Raw genomic sequence first — 21,741 nt, forward strand, 5'->3', positions numbered from 1 at the left:
TTAAATATGTGCATGAAATAAAATTGAATAGCACGCGCCCAGTTGTAAACTTCAAATACTATCAGATAAAGCAAAGCCGATGGGCGGGGCCATTTTGAATATGTGACTATGATCATGTGACTAAAGTCACGTGCGTTAGAAAGTAGTCTATGAGCCCACGACAGAGGTGAATGTAATGAACCGTAGCATAAGAGAGTGCTAGAAGGAGTGCTGTATTCGAAAAAGAAACCGGTCAATTAATTTTGTCAGTGGACATTCAAAATAAACAACACAACACTGAACTATGACCAATCACAACACTCTCACACATTATTATCAAGAAGATATTTAAACCAAAAAATCAGTTAAAAACATCACAAAGTATTTATCGTAAAATCAAGAAAATAATGTACTAAGTTAACTGGTATGAAACTGCTGTTAAAACAATTTTTCTTTCAGAAACTGATAGTCAAGTGTGACAGTGACAGAAGAATATCAATCAATATTTAAAATAAACCCACATTACTGAGGTGAATGAATCAATGAAATACTTGACAGGAACGTAATAAATGTTGGGAATCAATTGAATAATGCAACAGGCACAGTTTTAAAAGCAGACAGCTTAATTATCAGTGGTGCTTAACTTTTACTGATGAAGAGCTTTTGGTTGCAAAGTTATATGGCAATACAGCATTAAAATACTAATGTACACAAACTAGTATATAAGTATATCAATCAATAAAGAAATAACTGTATATGTAAATTGAAATGAACAGTAAATATTACGATTTCAGAGATCTGAGAAGCATATGATAACTTGTTTTCTTTTGGTTCGTTTACTTGTTACCTGATACCTACCTGAATGCGAGACAACTCTTGTTTGCCCTTAGTTTCGAAAAGACCGAATATTTATTGTTAAGAAAAAATCGATATAGTCGATAACGAAATTCCCCAATGTGCCATTTTATCGATTTTAAAAATATCAATTTGACGAGACTCTTTTTCTTAAAATGGCTAGAAAACCTCTGTACATATCACACATGTTATTAGGATGAATCCACCATGATTCTTACCTGTAACATCAGCTGATGAATCTTCATAAAGTCTGCAGACCAGTTCGCCACTCAATGTGAACTTGTACAGAGCAGTACCAGAGCAGATATATAGGTCACTCTGGTTGTGGGCAATACCTGCACAATAATGTTGTAACTTAAGCTTCCTGCCTTTGGCAAGCTGGCTCTGGCTTACTGTGATAAACTGGACCTCTTTATTCGACATAGCCACTGCAAACTCAGTGGGTGTGATAAGACACATGTCCTCTATGAATCCATCCCTTACATCCAAGTGGCTCACCACACGGTACTGCTGGTTCAGAAGCTTTACTCTCTTATTTATGTAGTCTGCAACCAGGACCTGTCCATTTGGGAGAGCACATACTGCTGTGATATGACATGTGCCTGATTCACTTGGCATTTTTACATTGTGCACAGACTTCCCATTCACAGTGAAAACATGGTTTGGAAAGTTCTCTTTTATGAATATATTAGACTGTTGTATATTTTCCAGACATTTTTTACTGGCAATAAAAGAGAGTTCTTTACCCAGTACTTTCGGTATGGCTACATGGAGATGGAACAATTCATAGTGAAGTCTAATGCAGCTGTTTCTCACAACCTTGAGAGGAGCTTGTTTCAGGTTTAGCTCTTCTTTCTTCTCCTTAATAGTGCTTTTCTCAAAATCTGCTAATAAATATTTGATTTCCTCACGCATTTCACTGATTGGGTATTGCATATGTTTATGTGTTGTATTAACTGTGCTGGTTTCACATTCGCGTAAATATGATACTATATTCACACGCAAACCATCCACAATAAGCCTCTCATGTTCTTTGTATGAAACCTTAAGAGACTTGATTCTGTCCTCCTGACACGTCTGACATTGTTTCAGTTGTGAAAGAGTATTTTCTGTGCTGACAGACAGGTTCTTGAAGTTGGTTGACTTCCCTCCGGCAGCCTGAGGTAATGGAGTTACTTGTACGCATAGTCTGAAATACAACCACATGGGAGACAGTAAGTGATTGAATAGTAATCAACTGACCAATAACCAACTGTGTACCCCGAAACGATATTAATTAGAATACAAATTAAAAGGGGCATTTTAACAAAAAAAAATATTTAGGCACATACAATAACAATGCATATGTTACATCAATTCACATGTTACTTTTCTAGAGGCAATACTATATTGATTATTATTAAAATGAAAATATATAAATAAATATGTATCTATCTACTGTGTGTTTGGGAAATAATGCAAACCGCATTGAACAACAAATTGTGCATTTATTCATTATAATGATATTACCACTCTTTAGTAATGTCATTACTAGAATGCATGTGTATAACATAAAGTTATGTATATTTAACTCATCATTATTATACTCATTGAAGTGCCACAAGACAAAATGTGTTTTTATTAAGACATATCCAGTGTTTTCAGTGTTTCAAATTGAAACAAGGGCTGTTTGTAAAACATGCATGGCCCCCATATGGGCTGTCCGTTGTAGTGGCAGCCATTGTGTGAATACGATTTTTGTCACTGTGACCTTGACCTTTGACCTAGTGACCTGAAAATCAATAGGGGTCATCTGCGGGTCACGATCAATGTACCTATGAAGTGTCATGATCCTAGGCAAAAGCGTTCTTGAGTTATCACCCGAAAATCATTTTTACTATTTCGGGTCACCGTGACCTTGACCTTTGACCTTGTGACCTCAAAATCAATAGGGGTCATCTGCAAGTCATGATCAATCTACCTATGAAGTTTCATGATCCTAGGCGTATGCGTTCTTGAGTTATCATCCGAAAACCATTTTACTATTTCGGGTCACCGTGATCTTGACCTTTGACCTAGTGACCTCAAAATCAATAGGGGTCATCTGCTAGTCATGATCAATCTACCCATGAAGTTTCATGATCCTAGGCGTATGCGTTCTTGAGTTATCATCCGGAAATCATTTTACTATTTCGGGTCACCGTGACCTTGACCTTTGACCTAGTGACCTCAAAATCAATAGGGGTTATCTGCAAGTCATGATCAATCTACCCATGAAGTTTCATGATCCTAGGCATATGTGTTCTTGAGTTATCATTCAAAAACCATTTTACTATTTCTGGTCACCGTGACCTTGACCTTTGACCTATTGACCTCAAAATCAATAGGGGTCATCTGCGAGTCATGATCAATGTACCTATGAAGTTTCATGATCCTAGGCCTAAGCCTTCTTGAGTTATTGTCTGACAACCACCTGGTGGACGGACCGACCGACCGACAGACTGACATGAGCAAAGCAATATTCCCCCTCTTCTTTGAAGGGGGGCATAATAATTCTTATGAAATGGCAATCTAAGTATAAAATAAAATATGTGTTTGCATAAGCAGTTAATATGTGTTTTTTACTATAATATTTTTCTTTCTTTTAAGGTTATAAATTATGAGAACTTAATTCCTCTTTACTAATTGCTTTCTTGCATAAATTGGCATTAGCGTCATTAATAAATAGATGAAGAATGATGTGGTAATTCATACTTATTGTTAAATACTGTAAAAATTAACAATGGGCTAGCACATACTCACATACACTCAACCATTTCGACACAAATCACAAGTATATTGACAAATATTGAAACTCCATTATTTTTAATCAAGAGATAAATTCTTGTTACCGTCTAATGTAAAGCAATGGACGAATTTCAAGTGATTTTTCAACAGTATAATTTTATCACTTAGTGCAAAAAGGTATCATATGACATTGAAATGAGAAGGCACATAGCAATTTTTGCACCAACATGGCGAATTGATCTTGCATTTAAACATGTTATCATTTATGAAACCATTTCTTTGAATATAATTGTTTCAAAATGTTTAGCTCCCATCATAATTGGTTGCATAGTAGCCCACCCTTGACTTTCTTCGGAGTATAAAGAATGTAGGCATCATGTCATATTAAAATTAAACAAAAAACATAGTATGAATAAAGAAGGCCATCATGGCCCTTAAAGGGACTGTCAACCACAACGATGAAGAAAAGAAAAGTTGTAAAATACCGCATTTTTTTACAATTATTAGTTTATATTGATTAAAAAATCACGACTGGTATATTACATAATTTGAAAAAAGTTCATATTGTCAGTATATAAGGTAATACAATTTCGCAATGTGAAATCAAAAGTACATCGCGAAAATATGTGACATAACGATATACACACTATAAATAACGCAAGTATATTGATCATTTTATATATAAAATGTATACAATTCACTATGCATGCACAATTTGCATTCCTGTGTTTACCACGTGACGATGATGTTCAATCTACTGGCCTTATTTATTTTTTTGCCTGGTAGTTACCTGGTAGACATACCCAGTAAAATTTATTACCGAATATACTGAAAATATGAAAACTTAACACTTTTTCTTCAAGTAATGTAATATACCAGTCGTGCTATTTTAATCAATATAAACTTATAATGGTAAAATATACGGTATTTTATAACTTTTTATATCTTCGTTGTTGTGGTTGACAGTCCCTTTAAGGGCCAATCTGAGTTCCTGGACATGAATTGTGGAAGGCTTCAACTGGTGGTCTATTGTTGACCCCACTGGAGTGTTCAGAATTTAGTTTAAGATTTGACTTGGTGACATTGTTTCTAGACGCATGTTATCCACTTTCAGACTTGGCCTAGATATTGCCAAGATACCAGTACACATTCTGAGTTGTTTCCAGAATGAGTCATGAAATATGGTCTCCGTAGTTGCACAAAGGATTTTCTTATTGTTCATCTGGTAAACTACTTTCAACACACAAATGACACAAAATTTGAACTCGGCCTTGACATATATTCAAGAAGCAGGATCACATGACTTTAAAGGGTTCACTAATTCATGTCAATGGATGTAAACACACAGGTAAGTGATGCTTTTTTCAAATAACTTTAAAATCATTTTTTTTAAAGAATTTCAAACAGTGCATACACGACAGTTTTATATATGGTTTATGACAGTGTGAAAAACATTGGAATTACTTTATTTATAATTTAATAAGCCTTTGTTATTGGCCAAACATATGATGAGTAATGAATTCATATACACGGATGTGCTGCATGCAACGTGAAATCTTCGCACCAATTTCAGGCGTATTCAATAATGAAGTTTTGTATGCACCGGCCGCGCACATGAATCAGATTCATATTTGGCCTTAATACTGTCTAGATAAACATTCTAACAAAGTTTAAAGTTTCATTGATTATATATTAAAATGTGAATCTAAAGTGGTAACAAAGACGGTACAAAACGAACACCTAACACTACAGCCACACACCGAACTACACCAAAAATGGTGATTACAATTATAGCACTTCCTGGTCTGGTGATTAAAACAGCCCCAACATCTGGTGTACATTTAAAAAAAAGTTTAATGTTTATGCAGAACAGATATTATGACAGCACACTTTATCAATATTTTGAGAAAGTTTCATTAAGAGCGGGTCACAAATGCAACTTGTTGTGTGAAAAAAGATACATGTAATTTTAGCAAAACTACCGGCTGCATTGAAGACATGTTTATTAATTGACTTAAATCATATCTTTTGTTGTGGAGAAATAACTCAATTAAATGTTCAGCAAGTTTCTAGGATATTGAGGAAACATATAATACTACTACTGTGTGTTCATAATATTTTCTTTAAATATGACCTATTGATCTAGCTTTGAACTCAACCTTGAAATCATTTGGACAAATGTTTTACTTCGAAAGTTTTTCAATTGGCCGAGATATCATTAAAACAAATGCTTTTACGAGCATTATAAAATCAATTTGGCCTCTAGAGTTCACCCTACAGCACCCACTTATCATTTATGATCTAGTCTGAGATATGATTGTGACAAATGTTCTTACCAAATGTCATGAAAAAAAAAATGCAATAAATGTTATCTACAAGTATGTCAACAAACCTTTTCTTCAATTTTACCTAGTGATCTAGTTTTACATCCAACATGACCAGTTTTGAACTCCACTGACATCATTTGAACAAAATTTAATGTTATTACCAAGTTTCATGAAGATGGACTTTACATGTGAGTAATGTGCTTCGTGTACTTATTTCTCCGATACTGCTCGTATTCAATAGGGTTCAAGTCCTCATTGATATAAAGATACTGTGCAAATTTGGAAATAATTGGATGAAAACTGTGGAATTAATTACGTAAACAAGCGGGATTTCAAAATTTTCTCATATTCAAGGGGAAGTCATTCTAGAGTTATTGCTTCGATATTGCTCTTTTTAAACAAGGGCTGTTTGTAAAACATGCTCCATATGGGCTGTCAGTTGTAGTGGCAGCATTGTGTGAATACTTTTTTGTCACTGTGACCTTGACCTTTGACCTAGTGACCTGCAAATCAACAGGGGTCATATGCCAGTCATGATCAATGTACCTATTAATTTCATGATCCTTATTATTCTTGAGTTATCATCCGAAAACCATTTTACTGTTTTGAGTCACTGTGACCCTGGCCTTTGACCTGAAAATTAATAGAGGACATCTGCCAGTCATGATCAATGCAACTATGAAGTGTCATGATCCTAGGCGTAAGAATTCTTGAGTTATCATCTGGAAACCATTTTACTATTTCGAGTCACTGTGACCTTGACCTTTGACCTAAAAATTAATAGGGGTCATTTGCCAGTCATGATCAATGTAACTATGAAGTTTCATGATCCTAGGCCTCAGCATTCTTGAGTTATCATACGGAAACCTTTTTACAATTTCGAGTCACTGTGACCTTGACCTTTGACCCAGTGACCTGAAAAGCAATAGGGTTCAAATCATCATTAATATGAAGACACTGAACAAGTTTGAAAAGAATCAGATGAAAACTGTGGACTTTATCGGACAAACAAGAAAAAGTAACCGCTTGATCATTCATTAATGTTCTCTTGCTTAGAAAATATGAACTTTGGTGAAAGTCTCATTCAATGGGTCAAACTATTCTATACCGATATTAACAGTTTAATCATTAACAATGGCTTCTTTTCAAACAGTTTTAACATCGAACGAGGGGTTCGACAAGGATGTCCACTCTCATCATCGCTATTTATTATCTGCATCGAGTATCTATCACATCACATCCAATCAAATAAACACATAAAAGGCATATCACTAGAACCTGACGAAGAAATCAAACAGTCCCTATTTGCTGACGATGCAACTTATTTTTTAAACGACAATTACGATCTTTCCATAACCTAATAGAATCGCTAACCCTTTACGGAATGACATCGGGTCTGAAACTAAACAAAAGTAAATGTACTGTGCTACGAGCAGGTAAATTAAAACAAAGTAATGTCCTATATAAAAAAGAAATGAAATTTAATTGGACATCCGATGAAGCCACAACGTTAGGAATTACTTTCACAAATAATGAAAAAGATACAGTTCTTAAAAACATACTACCTAAATTACAGAATTTTAAAAACTGCTTAAAATCATGGCATCACCGTAAACTTACACTTATCGGAAAAAACACAGTATTGAAAACGTTTGCACTTCCTAAATTAATTTATGTATTAACAGTCCTCCCAAAACCACCAAATGATATTATTAACGATATAAAATCAGCAATATTTAATTTCATATGGGACGGTAAGCCTGATAAAATAAAACGAACTCAGTTAATTCAATCTGTAGAAAATGGAGGTATCCAATTAACGAACATTGACTCATTCTTGAATGCAGCTGGGTTAAAAGATACCTAGACAATGCCAATACAAGTAAATGGAAATTATTCTATCAGAAAATCCTAAAAAAATATGGTGACTCCTTACTCTTTGAATGTAACATCAGCAAATCTATCTTACATGAAATTGCAAACGAAAACATATTTCTGTCTGATGTTCTATCAGCATGGTGTGATGTCACGCATAACCTAGAAACCCAAACAAGCAGTAAAACTATTCTATGGAACAATAAAGACAAAACTTCAAACAATAAGACGTTTTTCTATAAAGATTGGTTTGAACGAAGCATTAAATATGTCGACCAATTATATGACTACAGAATTAAGGATTTCTACTCTTTTAATGATATATGCTACATATACGGAATACCTTCAAATAATTTTCTGAAGTACTACACATTAATCAAAAGCATACCCATACATATTAAATCTGAAATCAATACAAATAATACACCATGTACTCAAACAACATTCGTAGAAAATATACTTGGAAGAAAAAACAAAACAAATAAAATATTTTACACACTACAAATTAAAAACCCAACAGAAAACTCAAAAACCCAAAATAAATGGCAAGTCCTTTTCGGAGTACATGAACTTAATTGGAAACACATATTTACCATGCCATATAAAGCAACTATTGAAAGCACTCTGAGAAATTTTCAATATAAATACATACATAGAATTATAGCTACAAATAAATACCTCTTTAAATGCAAATTATCTAACTCAAATCTGTGTGACTTCTGCAGTGAAAACATCGAAACTATAGAACACCTGTTTTGGGAGTGCAAACACATCCAGCCTATTTGGAATCATTTAACATCTTTTCTTGAACAACAGCAACTAAACGTTAAATTATCTTTCTTAAATGTAAGTTTCGGAATTTACTCATTGAAATCAAAAGATTGTAATAATATTGTGAATTTTATTCTTATAATGATGAAATTGTTCATCTTTAACATGAAGTTCAAAAAACAAGTACCAAATTTTAATTGTTTTATCCATAGTCTTAAACTTAAAGTCCAGATTGAGAAAGAAATAGCCCTCAGTAATGACACATTACAAAACTTTGAACAAAAATGGAATCGGATTAAATTCTCATGATGCTTGTCCACTTATATACATTTCACTCTAATGTAAGTTATCTTTCTAAAATATTTTTGTATGTTTTTTTTTTCAATCTTATAAGATCATTTTGAATATACAACGAAACACACAAGTCCAGTATGCTTTCTTCCGACTTTATACAACTCATCATTTTTCATAACAATTCTTCTATTATTTTTTTCTTTTCTCTTTAAAGAAAAATACATATTAGCATATCTTGTATAACATGTCTGAACTTTATTGCTTTGTACAATCACTATGTTGTATATATTCATGTATACATTGTATGTATTATATTGAATAAAAAAAAAAAAAACTTTAAAAAAAAAAAAAAAAACAAAAAAAAAAAAGAAAAAGTAACCATTTTACTAAATAGTCACTGAGACCTTGACCTTTGGCCTAGTGACCTTAAAATCAATAGAGGTCATCTGCCAGTCATGATCAATGTACCTATGAAGTTTCTAGATCCTAGGCCTAAGCGTTCTTGAGTTATCATCCGGAAACCATCTGGTGGACGGACCGACAGAAAGACCGACAGACGGACCGACATGTGCAAAACAATAATCCCCCTCTTCTTCGAAGGGGGGCATAAAAATATTCTATAAAAAGTTTAATGAAGATCGGACAAACCAAACATTCCCAAAAGTATTTAAAGGTCACAGGATATTGGGTCCTGTTGACTTAAAAAAAAATGTACGACCAGACTGGGATTCATAAGACCTATACATCATGTCATCAACTCAAATTTATTGACAAAAAGATTATTGGAACAAGAGCTGTCACCATAGGATGACATATGCCCCCTATAAACGCTTTGATAGAAGTTATGAGCATTTTTCGAAACATAAACGCATATTTCGAAACCTAAACACGGACCCTAAGTTCAAGGTCAAGGTCACAGGGGTCAAAATGTTGTGGCGTATGGAAAGGCCTTGTCCATATACACATGCATACCAAATATGAAGATTACATCTGAAGGGACATAGAAGTAATGAGCATTTTTCAAAACCTAAACGCAAAGTGACGGACAGACAGACAGACAGTGCGATCACTATATGCCCTCCTCCGGGGGCATAAAAATGAAATGAAAAATAAACACAGCACTGAACAATTAACACTAACAAATCACAACACAATCACAGTATTCTTAAGAAAAATATTTAAACCAAAATGAAGTTAAAGACAATGCAAGTGTTCAATTGAAAATTCAGTAATTGTATACTGGCATGCACATTTCTGTGAACACCAATGTTTTCAGATGCCTATAGTTAGGTGTCACGATGACTGAAGAATGTAAATAAATTATTTCTACACAAAAACATCGCCTTTATACTTGAAAGGACTCAATGAAGTACCTCAAATAATTTAACACATGTTGCTATCAATTACATAATTTTACAGACTAAGTTTTAAAAGCAATTCTAGGTATTTACAATATTTCAATGACATAAATTTCCCGGTCTTGAATTATATGCAAACTCAGAATAAAACTACAAATATCAACAAACCGACCACAAAGATATAAAAATCAATGAAAAAGCACTATTAAGCGTAAATTTATATCAATATCAACTGTAACAGGCTTTTTCCACTCCATTTTGAGAATACGCCACACTGGAATTTTGGGAATTTTGCGTTGTGAAAACCCTCATTTTGGGAAAAAAATTATTCGCAAAATTGGCTCAATTGAGAAAAATTATCGCATGTAAATAGTGTTTCTTATATTTCAAAGAAGCCGTTAACTGGTAAATAACGACTATTTTGATAACTTATTATTAAAATTTTACAAAGTATTATGAACATGTGAGATAAGTGCAGGTTTTTTTTGTTTTTAAATCTGAATTTGGGGAAAAGGCCACCCTTTTTTGAGGTGAAAAAAATCGTGCGAAGCGCCGGATTTTGAGGAAAATAAGGAAAGTCTTAAATAATCATTAACATATTTTACAGTTTTTTAAACAAAGTCAAGGCAACATATAAGTTAATTATGCAACACTTTCTATTTTCTACACTGGATCAGGTTAACATATATATTTTAAGGTAAAAAAAAAAAAATTTTTTTTTTTTTTTTTTTTTTTTGGAATTGGGAAAAAAACAACCAGATTTGCATTGGGAATGGGGCCGAATTTCGGACCCGTGGCATAGGGCGGAAAAAGCCTGTATAAATACCCGAATACAACGATCTGAGTTGCAGAACATGTTTTGGTTTAACAGTAAAACCTATTGACACATTTACTTGCATAGGAGAAAGTGTTCGGTGCGCATGTGCAGTAACATTTCATGACTGTTAACAAAAAAACGAGGTAATTTGTACTGCTCATATTTCATTCAAGCTCGCTTTTAGTTTTTTATGTTTTAATTCTATGAAATAAAGAAACTTTTGCTCTTTAATTATTTACTGGACATTTGGACCGACAACAAAGCATTTTCATTCGGACCTGTTTTCAAAACGTTGGTCAGGTACAACGGTTTGGCACATTTAAGAATGTATGTGAACAATGCTTTTGTTGTATAGAGTTGAAAAACAGTTGTTTTTTTCAATTTGACTATGTGACCTACATTTTTTTATCTCACAAAGCCCAGTTTCAAATTTGGCAGAAATATCATTGAGGCAATTTATGTTCTTACCAAATCCCATTAATATTGGGCAATACAATGATGTGACGCCTCTATAGTTTTCATTAGCTAATTGTTGGACAGACAACGAACAATCAACATAAAGAGATCAGGCTGAGAAAAGCTCACCATGAGCAGGTTATAATAAAGCTCAAGTGAGTTAAAAATGCAGGCTCAAACATTCAGCCATTAAGTGTGACGTATATCCTTCATACATGTAAATTGGGTAAAGGAATACATGCATCAGACATTATACAGGCAGGTTGAATTAAGGTTTTTCTGAAACAAAGCTCGCATTGCCGCATGGGAGTCATTATTTATGAGAAATTTACTGTTTTTTTAATTGTTGATTGTCACAGCTTTAGGTCCATCACGATTATTGCATTTACCATTTTTACTTGAAACAACAAAGAAAGAGTTTATAATTTAGTCATTTCAGTGAAAGACTTTACACTATGTTTTTTGCTGAAATATGGCCAATATCTTGTAATCCATGTACTTGAACCATTGAAGAGTTATTTATTAACAAACACAAATTAACAAATTAAAGCTGTACAACAAATTGTTCACATGCACTGATTTGGAAATACTTATATAACTAATATTACAATAATCCAAACAAATGAAAATGGATGATGGTAATTGAATTATACAATGCAGTAATTTATACTGATATAAAATAAGCAATAATTTTAGCTACCTGTGATTAAGCTCAACACATTTAGAGCAGCACAGATGATTGTGGTCCGGGCAGAACATTGTTAACTTTTCACGCTTGTGTATGATGCATATTAAAAGAGAAGTCTCCATCTTCTTAGAAAGTGGCCACTTCCTTATTTTATCCTTTCCATAAGGTGTTTTTTTATAAAACCACCTACCATGCTGTCTGTGGGAGTTTATACATGTTCTGCAGAAGTATTTAAGACATTTTTTACAGTAAAAATCTGCATCTATTTCTACAGACCGCTCTGTTTTGCAGATTGTACAACAATAATACATAACCACATCAGAATTTCTAGAAATTCCAGATGTCGCCATTTTGTTAATTCACTTTCAACAAACAAGATTTTACAATCTGAAATAACTTGAAATAGTTATGTCCAAGCATATGTTTTACACACACCCACACAATGTTATTAAACATAGACAAGTGATATGAAATTTCTAACTGAACAGCGCCCAAGTTAACCGTCAAATGGCACTTGTATGATAGAGGTTAACAGTGTAACTATGCATACTGTCACATGACTATTGGGTAATGTGTGTTTTGATTACTTGAGTTTAAACTGTACCAAACAAGCTGTATAGATAAAACCTTTAAACCAAATTATTTAACACACCACATTTTTAATTGCTCTAATAAATGACATGTTATGAACATGGAATTATAATGATAATATTAAGCAGGTTCTTACATAAACCAATTTTATTACAATATCAGATCCTTTCCCTCATACAGTATTAACAAGAGGGTCATGATGGCCCTGAATCGCTCCACTGTTTTTTATGCGAAAAAAGCGTGCAATGCGCATGGGTTGAAATGTACTCATGCATGTGACTGTCTCTTTCTATCCCTCGTCCAACTGGGTTCTTAATATTGGAAAGGTGAGCATTTTTATTAATGGAAAATGTTACTACGGTGTTAACTAAACAGACTAAAAAGCCCGGGAATTGTCGCACAGGTCCTTTGCTTATCGCGTAGGTACATTTATCTCTCCAAAAGATATTATCGTTTTTTCTATTTCACATATTTTTAGATGCTGAAGATCAAATCTACGCTTGTTCTTCAAGATTAATGAAAGTTCCTTCATTCAATCATGAATCTTTTTCCATTAAATTCCAAAAAGTGTATGTAGGTTTCAAAGTTTCTGTTACTTATATACTTCAAGACAGCAGGCTTTTTCCGCTCCATTTTGGGAAAACGCCACACTGGAAATTTTGGGAATTTCGCGTCGTGAAAACCCCAATTTTGGGAAAAAAGATAATCGCAAAATTGGCTCAATTGGGAAAAATTATCGCATGTTAATAGTGTTTCTTATATTTTTTTCTTATATTTAAAGAAGCCGTTAACTGGTAAAAAACGACTTTTAAAATTTTACAAAATATTATGAACATGTGTGATAAGTGCAGGTTTTTTAATCTGAATTTGGGGAAAAGGCCTGGCCTTTTTTGAGTTGTAAAAAATCGCGCGAAGCGCCGGATTTTGAGGAAAATAAGGAAAGTCTTAAATAATCATTAACATATTTTACAGTTTTTAAAACAAATTCAAGGCAACAGATATTTTAATTATGCAAGACTTTTTTCTATTTTCTACACCGGATCAGGTTAACTTATATATTTTAAGGTTAAAAAAAAACAACTTTACTTCATTCTTGAGGCATTAGTGGAAAAAAACAACCAGATTTGCATTGGGAATGGGGCCGAATTTCGGATCCGTGACATAGGGCGGAAAAAGCCTGAGACATATGCAAAATATCTAATGACGTAGATCACCTGAACTTTACTTCATTCTTGAGGCATAAGTGAGTGTAGCAGGATTGTTAATGTGGCGACGAAATTGTTAATTGTACAAATAAGATATTTGCCTAAGGAAACATAAAGTTACGAGTTTTTTTGGTTCAGGTTCATGAGGTGCCGAAAGGCAGTAGGAATGATAGCTTTGTAGAGGTTGTTTGTTAAACAAAGTAAATGTTTATGAGACAAAAATTTGAATTATAATTCATCAAGATGTTGATATCATGGCAACACTACTTGTATATGGCGTGAGGTTTAAAGAGATATCATGACAAACAATTAGCTTTAGAGCTCCAGAAAAGGGTCGTATTTTCGTAATTACGAATTATTTTCAAGTCCGTTACGTATTTATTTTAATATCTTGTCATACCATTCAGAATTACAAAATCAAGTTACGAATATTATTTTTACATCGGTTCGTATCGATTTTTATTGAGTTCTTTTCGCGTATTTAAGATCTTTTTGGTGCTTATCGGGTTGTTTAACAAATCGCATGTTTTCCAATAAAAATGGCGTGTACAGTCTGTCAAAAAACAATGGCGGCGCCCAGAGAGCGTTAAAAAAAAGCAAGGCGTGCAAAAACACGCTTAAAACATATTGTACGCAAAGTGAGCCGAAGTTGAATGTTAAGAAAGACATTATAGAAAAGATCTTATACGATGTTGAATGCTCAGTTGCCGACACAGTCGTAAAAGCTATATAAAAAACGCGACTCGACTGGTCCAAATTTAAACACAAAAAAATATTGAACGAGTGGAAGGGACAATTTCCGTGGCTAATCGTTGAAAAGATTGAAGGGAAGACCCGTTTTAATTGTGAAATATGTAAAAATTAATCAAAGGCATGCAATCTAAGCACAGTTTGGGCATATGAAGGTATTTTAAAAAAAATTGTATAATACTGAATAGACACTGTTGAACTCGTATAAATAAAGTTGCTAGTATTTTTATTTTTATTTTTTTGCTTGAAAATAACCATTATTATTTATTTTAGGTCATTTAGAAAAGTTAAGAATTATTTTCCAAAACTTAGTAGTAACGTTAAGACAGGGCTTTTTATCTGATTTTGGGGAAAGGGCCTGGCCTTTTTTGAGGGGAAAAAAATCGCGCGAAACGCCGGATTTTGGGGAAAATAAGGAAAGTCTTTAAAATAATCAATTCAACATATTTTGCTGTTTTTAAAACAAAATTAAGGCAAAAGATAATTTAATTATGCAATATGTTATATTTTCTACACTGGATCAGGTTAACTTATGTATTTAAAGTTAAAAAAAAAAAAAAAAAAAAATTTTTTTTTTTTTTTTTTTTTTTTAGGGGAAAAAATGAAGTCTGGGGGAAAATTTACCTGCTGAGGGGAAAAAAATATCTGAGGGGAAAGGGCCGATTTTCGGCGGGTCAAAAAGAAGGAAAAAAAGCCTTGTAAGAATAAAATTTCAGAGTTAAGAATTCTTTTTGAAAATCTGGTAGTTACTTTAAGAATTTCACAAAACCTTATCTGGAGCTCTGAACTTGACCTAACTTTCCTTTACTTTTTCCATCTGACGTTCCAATAGACCATAACTCCTTCTGCAGAGTTTGTTTTCGTTTTGAAAACAGGACTTCTGGTTTCAAAAAGGAAAAATTGCTCATTATGAGCAATTTCTCCTTTTATCACAATAATTTTTATCCTACCCAGCCACTTAATAAATAGTCCTTTACAATTTTATTTCTCGTCTGCAATCTCTTTCAATTTGGGGCAGTCCAAAATGTGTTGTTTGGTAAAGGGTTAACATTTATGGATAGTTAACATGTTGGTCTACCTTTCACGCTCGAAATGTATGCATTTATCTCTTATAATTAAAAAGTTATTCCAAGTGTATTTCGATAAACTTTTAGTTTGAGACGAAAATAGTTTATTAATCCCATATCGAATAAATAGCAAAAACGCATAAACATGCAAAGTTAAACTTCCTGTGGCCATGTTTTTTGACGAATCAAATTTTCTTGAACAACTTTTAAATGGTAGCCTTAAAATGACTTTTGTGAACTTAGCCCTTTTTGATGTCTAAAATGTTGAACCACATATGTAATTTATCCAATAGGAGTGGAAGGGTTGCTGTTCATCAAATGACCTAGGTGCTTAAAGCTGAACAGAGTTACTTTTAGTTTTTTGTTCACATAATTTAGCTCTTAATTAATATAATGAAATACAATTTTTTTTAATTAAATATAAACAACAAAAGCTATACAGTGATGGGTACTAAAGCCTTTGAAAATAACTTGTCCATTTGTGCTGAAAAATGCTTCAAAATTGATAATACAAGTGTTTTCAGTATTATATTCACTAAAGTTGAACTTACATAGCTGGATCGAAGATGAACAAGATGTTGAGATCTTCAAAAAATATCAATTTGGAATGTTAAGGTCTTGTAACTTGGGAAAAACATACTTTGTTTGCAAGTATCTTTAGTTACTTTCCGAGACATTGCAGGATCTAGTTCAGCGGACATTCAGACTGACGGACATGAAGAAGGACATACATACATAAAGATAGGTAGGGTAAACCTATAGTCCCCGTTAGTAAAACTAGTAGCGAAATAAACATATATATGAAACTGTTAAAAGTTCTAAACATCGAGGGCATAACTTCAGTTGTAGTATTTTTCAATTTCACGAAGATTGGTTGAAATATTGCCCTTAGATAGCAAAATAATGCAAGGTCTAAGTACAAGAACAAAATTGTTAAGGATTTCATTAACTGGTTCTCAATCATAACACAAATACAGGGTATTTTTTTGCTTTGGTAAATTATATATTTTATATCATCAGCGATGATGATGTTTTAGAGATAACAAAAAATGTGTTAGTCAGAAACACAATGCCCCCTACGGCGCCACTTTATGGCAATAAATTTGATTTTTGGCCTTGAAGATGACCTTGACCTTGACTTTCACCAATCCAAATGTGCAGCTCTATTAGATACACATACATACCAAATATCAAGTTGCTATCTTCAATATTGCAAAAGTTGTGGGCAATGTTAAAGTTTTCGGACAGACTGACCCGGGTGTAGATTGTCCAGGGTAATCATGGAACTTGTGCTGAAAATCCATGGTAGACCATGGAATTACATGGAAATCCCTGGAATTTGAAACAGTTTCCAGTTTTTTCCAGGGTTTTGTTCTTGAAATGTCCATGAAATGTGGACTTTTTTTCCAGCATTTTCCAGCTTTGGATGGAAAAGCATGGAAAAGGAATGAAGGTGGATTTAGGCTGGATAACCATGGACAATATTTCCAGATAACATGGAAAGTGGAACATAGAATCTTTAAAGCATGGAAAATACTTTAATATTTTCAGCTGACCCTGGAAAAAACTTAGACTTTTTAAGAGGAGAAAATAACTTATACAAATGCAACACATTTTATGCAAAGTTAATCACAGTTTAACAATTTACACAACATATGAATAAAGCATAAATCAATTTGCATAGTTTAATTACATTACAAAATTATATATAATACACGGAAAGCAATATAGAAAAAAATATCATTCAAAATAGTGCAGCTAAGTTCTTTCTTATATTCTAAAAAATACTTTGAAATACATGTAAAGTTTTATTATGAACTAAAATTTTCTAAAAATCTGATCACAAAATTGCAATATAAGACTTAACCTTACTGTGTACCAAATATCTTTTTATTACAATAAGATCCCTTTGTTATGATAGTTTACCTTAATACAACACTTAAAGTACATGTAAATCTACTACATGTATGTATGTAACATTATTATCTTTGAATTGTGGGTCTTAGAGTAAACTTGATCAATTAAGGGCTGTATGCAGGTTGAAAATTGTCCAGTAAATGTATCCCTGTTTATCAGTAGGGTTTTGTTGTAAGATGTCAATTTGGTCCCTCTAATCTTTGTATTTCCCCAGTTATAAACAAAGAATTCATGGGTAATTTGATGCTACAAACACTGATAAGACAGACTCTGGTTCAGAGCAAGTCAGAAATTTTGAAAATAACCGCGGTGTTTGCCAGACTTGTTACTGACTGGCTTGAAAGTTTGAAATGTAGTCTTAAAGCAATGTTTGGACTTTTTTATTTGAAGTTTTGATAATATGATGAAATAACGTACTTTGATGAACATTCTGAATAATTTGGTAAACTGTAGAAATCAACATTCTGTAAAAGCTGAAAAGAGTGATTCAGTGAGTTATGATGGACCTTTTTTGAATGCCCTGAACTACTGAACAGGTTTGTGTCTTTATTTACTTTGTATTGTTCTCTTATAATCCTGTGATTATTATAATAATATTGTTTTACAGTAATATCTGTTTTGGCAGGTGGTTAACATTTCAAATGAATGCTCAACCCAGTTAGCTTTGCAATATTTTCACATGACATAAAAGACATAATGCAGTCAAAGTTGTATGTGTGTATCTTTCAAAACAAACATGGCTGTAATGATTAATTGCTTGAAAATACAGTGACCTAATTAAATGGCAATATGACTATTACTTTAATTTATTTATTAATAACAAAAAATTTGCCATTTAATGTTAAGTTTTTTTCAGATATAAGATAGCTATGGCAGTTTCTCTTATGTTATATTGCAATTTAAAGGGAAACAAGGGACAAAATTGTCACAAAACCAGGTTTTCATTGTGAAAAAAAAATCTGATAAAGGGAGAAAACTCAAACTGAACTTTTGAAATGACCAAAAAAAATTAACCCCCTTTGTAAGTTTTTTTTTTTTTTTTAAATCTATTTTTAGTCGTGGCGACCTTGACATTGGAGATATTGACGTGATTCTTTCGTGGGACACACCGTCCCATGATGGTGAACAAATGTGCCAAATGATTTAGTAATGGCCAGGACAAGCTTATTTATGGCCATTTTTGACCTTTGAACTCAAAGTGTGACCTTGACCTTGGAGATATCAACGTAATTATTTCGCGCGACACACCGTCCAATGATGGTGAACAAATGTGCCAAATGATTTTAAAATCTGACGATGAACGACATAGTTATGGCTCGGACAAGCTCATTTATGGCCATTTTTGACCTTTGAACTCAAAGTGTGACCTTGACCTTGGAGATATCGACGTAATTATTTCGCGCGACACACCGTCCAATGATGGTGAACAAATGTGCCAAATGATTTTAAAATCTGACAATGAACGACATAGTTATGGCCCGGACAAGCTTATTCCGCCAGCCCGCCAGCCAGCCAGCCCGCCAGCCCGCCAGACAGCCAGTCCGCCAGCCCGCCAGCCAGCCAGCCCGCCCGCATTCGCCAATCTAATAACCAGTTTTTTCCTTCGGAAAACCTGGTTAAAAACACAATTTGAAACACAAGTACATAAACATACAAATGAAAAAGTGTAAATGTTGTGTACAGTGAATTATAATGGCTGGGTTTAATGGTTATTGTAATCTTAATTTTTGTTTAGCTATTTCTGGTCATGATACTAAACAGATTGCTTTCCCACATATTTACTTTTATATTTTAATTTTGAAGGTTAAACTCTTGCCCCAAGGCAAAATTTACGTTGAACAGAAGATCCTAAGGAATGTGTGCACATCGGCTGCCAAAAATGGAGCGAAAGGGAGATGTTACCTCATGATGTATGGACTTTTAGACAAGGTACCCTGCACAAGTTTGCCAGCTCAAGGGGAACAGGAGTGGGAAAACCGCACCCTGGTGAGGAGCAAATACCTGTCCTTGGCCGACAATCTGGATTTGTTGAGAGGTAAATTTATACAGGGTATTGCATTATTTGAGTATACATGTATAAAAGTATTACAAGAAAATGCGCAGTCAAAGTGATTGTTAAAAATAGTTTGAAATGGAAAAGTTCAAAATAGAGATGTTTCTCACTTTTTCGAACCTATTGTGTAGTAAATATGCATACACGTTAAGTAGATATGGTATTTAAAAGAAGGTTTGTAACTATACAAAATTATTTTTATGCACCCGAAGGAGGGCATATAGTGATCGGACTGTCCGATTGTCTGTCTTTCTGTCACACTTTGCATTTAGGTGACGCGTTATGGTTTCGAAAAATGCTCATTACTTCTATATCACTTCAGATAGCAACTTGATATTTGGCATGCATGTGTATCTCATGGAGCTGCACATTCTGACAAACACATATCTTGTTATTTTTTATTCCGCTCACTTTCCAGCCATATTAGGAAAATAGTTACTGGCTTTTATTTCATACTAATATTCGCTCAATATCTCACCTTTACTTGGTGCGAAATTTCTTAGCGGGATAACCTTATAATTAGGGCTACATTATGAAAATCTGCGGAGAGTAAAGTCGAGATATAAAGCGAATTTAAATACGAAATAAACGCTAATCACCTTTTTACTGCTAATTGCTGAAAAGTGAGCGTCATTTAAAATATAAGCAAAAGTAATAAAAGGTATAAAACAGCGAAAAAAATAACGGTCTCGGTATGGACATCGCCATCTTGACTATCACGTCATTACCCTGTCTGGTTACTGAATCAAAGTGGTTACTGAGTTATTGTTACAGTTGTGATTAGGTATTTTAGAAAGTAATATGATTTTTTTCTGAATGTCTTTTTCTTTCTGGAAGTAAATCGAAAAGCCACTTGCAAACTTTCAGAGTATTAATTTCAGTTAATGCCAACAAACTACTTTGAATCATAAATGTTTACTGAAATGAACAACTTTCAAGTAGACAAAATTTGAATAGATTATATTCTGCTTTGTGTAGTGATCAATATGAAATATCTTAAGTAGACTTAATAATGAATGAGAGTTAGAATAAAGAAATTCCATCTCATGATTGCTGCGCAGTGACTTTTAAAGATGAATGACTATTATGCTTTTTCTTTCAGAGATCATGCAGAAGCAGTACAAGGTCAAATCTGTGCAAGTGCGAGAGAAGATCCGCGGCCTACTGAAACCCAGCAAATTAAATAAACAGTTTTAATAAATGATGGGAGTTCTATACTAAAAACAGTACCCTGGTGCTCATGTGTACATATTGTGACATAATAGCTTAAAATAATTCTGTGTCAAAACATGTTTAAAGAATTTCCATTGATCATTGTTTCTTTTGTTTCTTGGCATATAGCTCGGTTGTTTTCGGAGATAACCCGAGGTATTGTCATAGCTAGCACATCGTGTCGTGTCGTCCGCTGTAGGAGTCCTGCTAAAACTTTAACATTGGCTCTAAAATCAAAGTGCTTCCAGGTCAAAGGTCAAGGTCACTGTGACCTCTAAAAAAATATATTCTGACAAGCTTTCATTTATTCTCAAAACTGCACCCGCAGCCGAGTGTTGGCACCCGTTATGCAGTGCTCTTGTTACAAGGTTTGTGACTGTACATTGCTGGACTTATTTGTATTTTTATGGCTTTGAATACACTTTTTGAGGGTACTATACTGTTATTTTGCTTCTTTTTATTGTTTAACTAAAGACAGGCGTGTTCTTCTATGTAATGGCAAGTTTTTTAAATAATGGACCTAGAAGATTTGTATGCATGTATTCATTTTTGTAGACCAGGAATTTATTTTTCCTTTCCAGTGACCATGGTATAAGCTGGACAATTTTCCATGTTATACCAGGCAACCATGGAATATTAAGCATGTAAAACCCTGGAATAATTTCCAGGGTTTTCCAGCCAGCATGGAAAAAATACCGTCCAAATACTCCATGTAATCTGGAAAACCATAGAATTTTTTCCAGGGTTTTCCAGATTACAT

At 33.5% G+C, this 21,741-nt stretch overlaps 1 protein-coding gene and 1 long non-coding RNA gene across 2 annotated transcripts in view; one reads left to right on the top strand and one right to left on the bottom strand.

Annotated features, from left to right (window-relative positions):
• LOC127863609 (uncharacterized) overlaps positions 1-12,681 on the bottom strand; it is a 33,735-nt gene extending 21,054 nt beyond the window's left edge. The window contains exons 1-2 of the mRNA XM_052403211.1: positions 12,199-12,681; positions 1,053-2,023 (exon numbers count right to left, since the gene is read on the bottom strand). Coding sequence (XP_052259171.1) covers positions 1,053-2,023; positions 12,199-12,536 — 1,309 coding nt within the window. The 5' untranslated portion in view covers positions 12,537-12,681. The remainder of the gene's footprint in view (positions 1-1,052; positions 2,024-12,198) is intronic.
• Positions 12,682-18,024: 5,343 nt separating this feature from the next.
• Positions 18,025-21,415, top strand: LOC127863668 (uncharacterized). Its single transcript, XR_008041140.1, has 3 exons — positions 18,025-18,252; positions 19,520-19,751; positions 20,872-21,415. It is a non-coding gene; the product is annotated as an uncharacterized LOC127863668 (long non-coding RNA).
• Positions 21,416-21,741: the final 326 nt, after the last annotated feature.

This window comes from Dreissena polymorpha, chromosome 1 (genome assembly GCF_020536995.1).
Source record: "Dreissena polymorpha isolate Duluth1 chromosome 1, UMN_Dpol_1.0, whole genome shotgun sequence".
In the NCBI taxonomy this organism is placed as follows: Eukaryota; Metazoa; Mollusca; class Bivalvia; order Myida; family Dreissenidae; genus Dreissena; species Dreissena polymorpha.